The sequence below is a fragment of the Oryzias melastigma genome, linkage group LG7 (assembly GCF_002922805.2).
Source record: "Oryzias melastigma strain HK-1 linkage group LG7, ASM292280v2, whole genome shotgun sequence".
NCBI lineage: Eukaryota > Metazoa > Chordata > Actinopteri > Beloniformes > Adrianichthyidae > Oryzias > Oryzias melastigma.
Window position 1 is genome coordinate 25433723 of NC_050518.1, and position 9257 is coordinate 25442979.

The 9257-nt window shown below is 39.9% G+C and overlaps 1 protein-coding gene across 3 annotated transcripts; it reads right to left on the reverse strand.

Moving 5' to 3' along the window:
• Positions 1–1902: 1902 nt before the first annotated feature.
• Positions 1903–8707, reverse strand: cidec (cell death inducing DFFA like effector c). Of its 3 annotated transcripts, none has more exons than XM_024293934.2 (7): positions 8513–8595; positions 6420–6484; positions 6251–6303; positions 5636–5786; positions 5376–5525; positions 3591–3775; positions 1903–2307 (listed from the first exon to the last, which is right to left on the reverse strand). In XM_024293934.2, the coding sequence occupies exons 3-7, from the start codon at positions 6301–6303 to the stop codon at positions 2124–2126; spliced, it is 723 nt and encodes a 240-aa protein (XP_024149702.1). In that variant the 5' UTR covers positions 6420–6484; positions 8513–8595; the 3' UTR covers positions 1903–2123. The 3 variants fall into 3 exon arrangements, with proteins under 3 accessions (XP_024149702.1, XP_024149703.1, XP_024149704.1); XM_024293935.2 differs by having other exon boundaries at positions 1937–2307; positions 8590–8707; XM_024293936.2 differs by lacking the exon at positions 8513–8595 and adding an exon at positions 8209–8358 and having other exon boundaries at positions 1937–2307.
• Positions 8708–9257: the final 550 nt, after the last annotated feature.

A 9257-nucleotide genomic window follows, 5' to 3' on the forward strand; every position in this document is an offset into this window, starting at 1 on the left:
TAAATAATTAAATATCGTCTTTTCAACATTTTAAATCAATGAAATCAAACGTTTTGACGTTTAGACGTGCTCCGGACCACAAATCATTACCGGTCTGGTACCGTGACGTGGACCACACCGGTATCCTAACCCTAACTCGGTACCAGACGTTGGTCGGTACCAGAGACAGATCAGAAACGGTTCTGGATGCAGTACTGGTTTGGGACGTGGACCAGGCTAGGGTTAGGGTACTGGTACCGGCAGCGTCCTGAGGTTCAGCCCGCGTTAAAAATTTACGGTTTTAAAGTTTTATAAATGTAGTTTTAGTGTGTTCAATAAATGTTTATCCTGTTCCCCCCGCGACCTGAAGTGTGTTTTGGATTTTGGCCTCTTGTTCAATTGAGTTTGACACCCCTGGTTTAGATGAACAACACTGTTTATCTTACAATTGTTTCTGTCTGCCAGAGTGGCTCAATAATATTGAGGTCAGGAGACTGAGAAGACCCCATCCAGAACCTTCAACTTGTTCTGCTGGAACAATCACAGCTGGACTTGGTCTTGTGTTTTGATTGTTGTCTTGTTGATATTTCCAAGTGTGTCCTCCATCTGTGGAGTGACAGTTTTCCTCCAGCATCTTCTGATAACCCGCTGCATTCATCTTTGTCTTTGTAACTCAAACATCCCCAAACCATGAGTGATCCGCCTCCGTGTTTCACAGTAGGAACAGTGTTATCTTCATCACAGGCCTCTCCAAAGGTAGCGTTTATGGTTGTGGCCAAAAAGTTCAATCTTGGTCTCATCACTTTAATGAGTTTAGTCCAGAGGTTTGGAGGTTTGTCTCTGTGCTGTTTGACGTAAGCGAGCTATTTTGTGGCATTTGCACAAAAAAGCTTTTCTTCTGGCAACTCGACCATGCAGCCCATTTTGATTCACGTGTCTCCTTATTTTACGTTCTTTGCTTCTCTAACAGTTTTGGCAGAAATGTTTGTGAGACGGTTGTTTAGTCTCAACAGAACTCCTCACTGTCCACTTCCTGATCAAAGTTTAAACTCTGCTGACTGCCATTCTCAGTTCCTTGGATATCTACTTATTTCCCTTTCCTGTTTGGTACAGTTCAGTTACCTTTTCCCGTAGATTTTTTTGACATCTCTTAAGCTTTCCCCATGACTCAGGATCCAGAATGTCAGTGGGTCTGTTGGGGGCCCAGAAACTCCAAGATCTTTTGTGCACACACAGGTAAAGGAGTCACAGGTGAGGATGGACACCTTTTGCTGTCATTCAAACCTTTTGGGATCAGCTGGTGTTCATGTTTTCAGAACAAAGTCATCAGGGGGTGTAAACTTTTGAACAGGGTTATTTGGGAAGTTTCTGTTACGAGTAAAAAGAGTAAACCGTATTTTTGACTGTAAATGGCTTCAACAACCATTAACTAAGTTGAAAAAAAGTTTGTGTTTTAAATTTCATTGAAAAATGACCAAGAAATTTCTTCCAGGTTATGAACATTCTCAAAAGTGGATCCTTCTGTGAATTGGAGCAGAATGAGAAACGAAGCTCCAGCTTGACCTGCAGATTTCTGAACATGTGTTAAATCAGGAAGTGGCTCTCTCCGTTCCTCTCAACCCTCAACTCCAACTTTAGCCAATTTAGACTAAAAAAAGGCTCTTCTTGAGTGGAAGCCAGCCGTAAGCATCACTTCTCACCATAATTTGCTTCCCTCCCCTCAGCAGTCGCAGCTGCTCGCTCTTGCCCGTTCCTTCCTTCACTTCCTCTGGGTTTGAGTCAGAGGATGACTGTCATTGACAGGACCGAGCAGACCCGGACAATTAGGGGAGCGTGGGAGAGACAGCTGGACCTGAGACCGACAGAGTCCTCCAGATGGACTTTGGCAGCACAGTTTGAAGGGAAAACATGCAGAGCGTCATGGAGAGGTAAATAAAATACTTTATTTTCTACAGGAAAAAGTTACAGTCAAAGTGCATTTGGGCAAATACTCATTTCGGTTTCTGCATGAAGCAAACATTGTAACAGAGCTGGAAAAAATTAACGGCTAAATCTGCTGAACTTCCACGTTCAGAACTCCCAGCTGGACTCCTCTGTGTGGAACACACCGTGACCCAGGAGGTCACTCCACCAACATCCGACCATCACAGCAGGGAGGTCTTTCCCAGCAGCATGCCCTGTAGCTGCCGGATCCTGCTCTCCTGGGGGAGCGCCAGGCTCTTCTGGGCTCGCTCCTCCTCCTCCAGCAGCTGCTCGATGTAGCAGGAGGACCCCAGCAGGATGTGGCCCGTGGCCTGCATGGAGAAGAGAGTCCACCGCAGAGCCTCCCTGCAAGAGTGTGGAGGTCATCAGCATTAGTTTTTACCTGACACTTGAGAAAAACTTCACATCTATTTAAATAAAACACTTCTGCACTGCAGGTCAAAACTGAAAAGCAGCAGATCTGGAAGGAACAATCAAAACACAGACAAAAAAAAACAATTGTCATACTGCATGTGTCAAAGTCAAGGCCCGGGGGCCGGATCCGGCCCTCCAGATCATTCTATTTTATCGTTATTAATGACCCGATGTTATCTTGTGCTCATTTTTAACTTTTACAATTTTGACAAAATGTTTTATGGAGAGTAAAATATTGAAAGTTATTTAATGTTTAAGTTGATTCTGGAATAATATTCCTGCCTTTTTATTATTCATAATTATGTTAAAAAGTTAGTTTTAAAGTTTTAAAAATTTGCATTCTGCAAGAATTTAGGACTATTTTGGGATTTACTAAGATTTTTTTAGGCTATTTGGAGTTTTGCTAATATTTCCACCTCATACTGTTTTGGCTGACCTAATTTTTTTTTTTTTTTTTAGGCCAATTTGGCATTTAGCTAATATTTTAGCTGGCTGGCTAATGCTATACATCTAGTTCATAATTATGTTAAAAATGTATGGTTTAAAGTTTTAAAAATGTGGTTTTAGAGTGTTCAATAAATGTTTAACCTGTTCAGCCTAATGTGTGTTTTGGCCCGTTGTGTGATTGACTACACACACTTGTTATTCATTGCAGTTTGAACTGTGTTCAGTCCTTTGAACGGTAGAATGAAAAGCAGCTGAAAAATGCTGAGATTGTAGATGAACGGAGGAGTCGAAACAAGGAAAACCGCCTGTAGTCTGTTTCCATTCCGGTCAGGTTGAGAGAAGCGATTAAAGACCCACTCCAATGAAAGTGGTGTTTTTAACTTGTTCTTGAAGCATTTTTCTGATGATTTAGGACAAATATAAATACATTTAAGATTAAAATTGCTTTTGAGTATTTCTCTATTCAAACTGTTTTGAGTTGAAAAAAGACCAAATATGTGAAAATACAAGCTCTCAGCAGCAGAGAGGGGAAGGGGGGCGGGGTTGCTCCATGCTAACAGTCCCACCCACAACTCAAGGGAATTTCTAATGACTTCCTGCCGCTCTGCAGAAACTATGTCCTGGAAAATAACAGCCCCCCCGGATAAAAACGGCTTCATCATAGTTAAAAGAAGACGACTGGGAACACTTTGACAACAGATCAGTAGACGATCGAGTTGAACTTTACGGAGGAACCAGAAAAAGTATTCCACCAGCTCTGTACTCACTTGAGCACCCTCTTGGCAGCGTAACAGCGTAGGTCGTAGGACACGGAGTAAGCGCCGTACAGGGTGGCTTTCACACTCAGGCAGCCGATGAAATCCTTGGGGTTGTTTTTGTAGAGGTCAAAGGTCAGCTTGGCCACGTCTGTTCGGCTCTGCTGACGGCAGAGGAGGTTTGTGGAGGGGCTGGTCTGTGGAGACATGAGGAGGTCAGAGGAGCTGGTTCATGCCAGGAGGATTCCTGCAGACGCTCAGTGGAGTTACTCTGGTGAGGATTCAACACGTCACCTTTCTCAAGAAACAACTCATTGGTTTTGCACTGCATTTGATGAGAACACAGTCATGTGAGGATTAAAATAAAATTATTTTTATTCGTAAATGTTGCTGCGCCATAAAACAAACCACGTTTTACATCAGAGCTTCAGAGGCTTGAAACGTGGACAAACTGTATGGAGTGATTTGTCTGCCACCATATTTCAAGCAAAAGTCAGTTTTGAGATCAACTTTTTCTAAATTTCAAACAAATGTAAAGTGCAAAGAAAAAGATCATAATCTGCAAATAAAAATATTTAATATTTGCTTTCAAACATTTTTTTTGCGATTACAGCACAAACGTTTTTAGATGCGTAGTGCCTCATCTCGCTTTCATCCTATCTTTGATTTTGCGGCCACAAGTTTCATTTCAGCGTAACATTTATGCCAAATCTTTTTTTTTTAAACAAGCAGATCTTAAAGAAAATCTAACTTTTCACCAATAGATCACACAGGCCTGTTTAGTGTAATGTCAGAAGATAAACTTTACAGTTTATTATACGGTTTGAAGAAATTCTTAGCCATAAATTCACAAATTTGACTAGATAAAATGTACTCAATGCTAAAATAAATAAAATAATAATAATAATAAAGTTTATATCTCCTGCTGCACTACAGTGTTTTGGATTGTCTTAACATCAGTAGTGAGAAAAACAATGCTGGTTTACTGAAGTAAACTCAATTTATAAGCAGAAGAAATGTTATGTTATGTTTAACTTTTCATGTACATCTTCACAGTAACTTATTTCTAAGAACCCCTGTTGACTTTTGTCCAAAGTAGAAAAAAATATTCATGAAAAAATTAAACTCTTAATTTTTTAACGTTTTATTCATGAAAAAACGATCATTTCTATATAATAATTAGAACGTAACATCCGTCTGGACGGAGACGACAGACGTTTTTTTTCTGCTGCTGACATTTGAAGTATGCTGGTCGATAGAAAGTCCGTCTCGGCCTCCAAGCACGGCAATGCGAGGCAGAGACACCTGATTGGATAGAATTCAGACCAATCAGCGGGCTGTTTGGGGTGGCACAAAAAGTAGTGCGCACCGTGTCTGAATTACCTTTAAATGCAGGGCGCTTTATAGTCCCGCACTATACAGTTTTTTAGTAGTTGGGGGGAGAATTCGGACAAACAGAGAAAATTTTGAACGCAAAATCAAAGATAAGATGAAAGTGAAATGAGGCACTACGCATCTTAAAACTTTTGTGCTGCAATCACAAAAAACTAAAAAAGTTTGCAAACTGAAAAATATTTTTTAAAGCCAAAAAAATAGTTTTTGAAAGCAAATATTACGTATTTGTCTTTGCACATAATGATTTTTCTTAACACTTTGCATTTTGTTTACAATTTAGAAAACTGATCTCAAAACTGTGACTTTTGTTTGCAATATGGTGGCACAAAAATCCCTCCATAAAACTGAGCTCTGATCTAGAGCGGAGCAGCACCATCTGGTGGGGGAAGTGAAAAAGCTCACAGAACATGGAGCCCACTTCTGTCCTTTCTCCAGGAACATGAGGACCGTGTTCTCTGGCAGCGTTTGGAAGAACTCCTCTGAGTCCACGCCGGTGCCATCTTCCTCCAGAACCAGCACCACAATGCCGTCCGAGCTCAGAGACTCGCTGACCTGCAACACAGAGAGGAACGCCACGATGAGTCGAAGGTCAGATTACTCAAGAGGAGCGGAGACGTTACCACAGAGTCCGATCCTCCTCAGGCGTCGTCACCAACTCTCACCTTGTTCAGCAGGTCCAACAAGCCGTCCGCCATCATCCCCTTCTTCACGCTGCGGTCTGCATTTGTGACTCTGAACGGCTTTGGACGAGGAACGTGGGAGAAGAGCTGATGGGCCATGGAGGTGCTGACGGAAACGCTGGAAGTGACAGCCCTGAAGATTAAAAAAAACATTCATCAAATATGTCCAAGCTGCAGTTTCTACATATGCGGCGGCTTTTCTCCTTCACCATCTACTGGAATCATCGTGTTAACGGTTGAAAAGTTGCAGTATGGTAAAGAATTTGTTTAGGTGTCAAAGGGTTAAAATAATCACCCACTGTTCCATCACTGATGGCCAAAACTTGCCTTAAAATCTAACAGAGAAATCTCTCATATGTAGAAACTCATAATCAGAACGGTTTATCACACAAATGTTATGTTGGAAACTTTCCTCGACGATGGTAACGCTTTTTTTCTTAAAAATCTAATTTGTCTTTGGTTTAAATATCTTAAAATCTTTAAAAACCAACAAATGTCCACAAATTTATTTTTAAGTATACTGAATACAAGCAACCCTCTAAAATTCAAGTTCAAAATGTATTTATGTTTTATTTTATTTTGAAATCCTTTCCTTACTTTGAGAGGCCAGTTGGAGTCAGAAGGCTGAGAGACTTCATGGCATAGTCCATCTGAGGGAAGATCAGCCAGAAATTCAGAGTTAACATCTTTAAAAGCTGAGAATCTTTACATCCCACTGTCAGAGGTCTACCTAAAACGTAGAAGAAACACCAGAAAGAAATCTTACAGAAATCTGCAGTTGTAATCCGTTCAGATCCTCACAGATGGAGCCTCTGTCGACCTTGGTCCTGTCTTAAGAGTAAATGGGAGAAAGAGCAGCTCAGAGTTCTGGTTTCAGCTCCGTGCAGAAGTTAGTCAGTGAACTTTGAGCTGATGACTGTTGATCTGGTTGCAAGTCATCGGCTTTATTGAGAAACTCATCGAGGACACTCCCACAGGGATCAGAGAGCCAGGATCACATGGGATCACAGCAGGGGCAGCTCCAAAAACTTTTCTCTGCAGTAGCTTATAAGGGTTGCTAAGTGATTAAAGCCTCTGGTGGAAGATTGGTGCCAGTGGAGCCTCCATCAGTGTGTGAATGTGTCTGTGAAGCTCTGGGTCTTCAAGGAAGGTAGAAAAGAGCTTTACAAGTATACACCATATACATGCTAATTAATACAAGATTAAAATGTATCATCTTGTCAATAGATTACAAGTTCTGACTGCTAACTGTCAAAGTCAGATGTTGAAGTTTGGTAGAAAAACAAAGTAATCAATGTAAGAGAGTTGAGGGTCCACCACAGCCGTAGCAGCATCAACCTCTATGCTGAGCCGCAAATTTGATGCTTGAGTGTAAAAAAACGTCATTTTTGATGTCCAAAATACTGTTCTGTACGCCGCTTTTCCTTCTCCATGTCATGCAGGAAGACACAGGACACATGTCGAGGTCAAGGCCCGGGGGCCGGATCCGGCCCTCCAGGTCATTTTATTTTATTATTATTAATGGTCCGATGTTATCTTGTACTCATTTCTAACTTGTATAATTTAGACAAAATATATTTTTACAGAGAGTAAAACATTGAAAGTTATTTCAGGTTTAAGTTGATTTATTCTGGAATAATATTCCTGCCTTTTTATTATTCATAATTATGTTAAAAATGTACAGTTTTAAAGTTTTAAAGATCGTCATTCTGCTAGTGTTTGGACTATTTTGGCATTTAATAAGATTTTTTTAGGCTATTTTGAAGTTTAGCTAATATTTTAGCTACATGCTAGCTGTTTGACTAATTTAGACATTTTGTTTTCATTTTTTTTTTTAGGAAATTTTGAAGTTTAGCTATTTTTTAGCTACATGCTAGATGTTTTGACTGACCTAATTTATTTTAAGCTAATTTGGGATTTAGCTAATATTTTAGCCGGCTTTCTACTATCAGCACTAGCATCTTCAACGACCAAATTCAGCTTGCATTCACACTAGTACCACAGGTAATGCTATTCATCTAGTTCATAATTATGTTAATTACGCTACAGTACAGTGTTCAATAAATGTTTATCCTGTTCGTCCCGCGACCTAAGGTGTGTCTTGGATTTTGGCCCCTCTGACACAGGAGGAGCAGTGGAGGTTGTGGCTGGTGAGGCAATGACATCATGCAGTTCCAGGCGGTCCTCCACATCATGTTTCTCATTATCCACAGACAAAATGCTGAAACATAGTTTCTGATTACAATTGCAATTAAGACCAAATCTACAGAAACTGAGAAAATGATGATAATAGTTTAAGAAAAAGGAGTTCCCCCTGAAAAGCTATTTCCCGTCAATGTCCCAATTAAATTTAAAATTACATTAAAAGAAACTTTAAGTTATTTTTGGGAAATTAAAGGTGAATTAAAAGTGTATTTCTGTCAAATAAACACTGATATTTAATAAACTTCATAAATATTGTACATTTTTCTACTGATTAAGAAAAAGAACTGCCTCCTTCAGCAATGACCTCCTTTCTGGACTTCAGTCAATAAGACAACCTGTGATGATTTCACCTTCAGTCTCCAGTAATAAAGCTGAGACATTCCCTCATTAGGTAACGGTCCAAAGTCCGGCCCTGCGGCCTGCAGGTGAGTCCAGACCTCTTCCCCTCAGGACAGTCTCCCAGGTTAACAAATGACTCTGTCAACAGTTTTCACCGTTTCAGTGGTTTCATTTCGGTCAAAAATGTGAGTTTTCTGAAGCTAACGCCAAGAAAAGACGCGCAGCAGAAACCAGAAATCAGCCAAATCACGATCAGCAGCCGCAGCATTTTCCTCTTAATGACTTCCTGAGATGAAAAAGAAGGATTTTACAAACCTGCCGTTCAAACCTCAAGTCCAGAGATAAATTAAGAAAATAGAAGGAGGAGGAAAGGACGAGACGCTCTGACTTACCGTTCCTGCTCGCGCATGCGCACCAGGCCTTTGGTGGTAATTGGAAGCACCTGGAGAACACCCATTAAGAGTTCTGCTGGGTTTCTTTGAGCTCGGAATTGTTGCCACAAATTAAATTCCCAACAATACATCACATCATCTATTTATTTTATTTTGTTGTAAACTACAGGGATCTAAAACGAATCTAAGACAACCACTGATTCATTTGATTTATTTTTTTAACCCAAATTATATCCTTTTCTGCTCAAATTTACTATCATCATTATGTTAATTTTATTTTATTTTATGGTCAAATTTATCAGCATCATCATCGTCATTATGTTGGTCAAATGTTTGTTCTCCGTTGTAAAAGCAGCAGAAGGAAGCGTTAATACGATGTGATGCTGCTGACTTCAGCCTCATTAAAGATTCTTTCAGACATAATTTAAAGGGTAACCAAACACTAAATCATTTTTTTTAGCTGTTGACCTCCTAAATGGAGCTTTAACAGTAGTACATTTTTCCCTTCATGTATAAACTTCATGTTAACACATTGTATTTTTATTGAGAACACTGTGTTTTTCCAAATACAACTAACTCTTCAGTCTGTGTGGTTATGTTTGATCAAATAGTTACAAATAATAATCCAGCAAATTACATTTAATCTATCATTTAATTCAAAAGGGCTG

Excerpts from the sequence above, each read along its gene's own strand:
- cidec (XM_024293934.2), bottom strand. The coding sequence starts at position 6,303 with ATGGACTATGCCATGAAGTCTCTCAGCCTTCTGACTCCAACTGGCCTC. Across the intron at positions 5,526-5,635 it reads TGTTGGACCTGCTGAACAAG|GTCAGCGAGTCTCTGAGCTC; the intron begins GTGAGAGTTGGT and ends TCTGTGTTGCAG. Across the intron at positions 2,308-3,590 it reads GCTGCCAAGAGGGTGCTCAA|GGAGGCTCTGCGGTGGACTC; the intron begins GTGAGTACAGAG and ends ACACTCTTGCAG.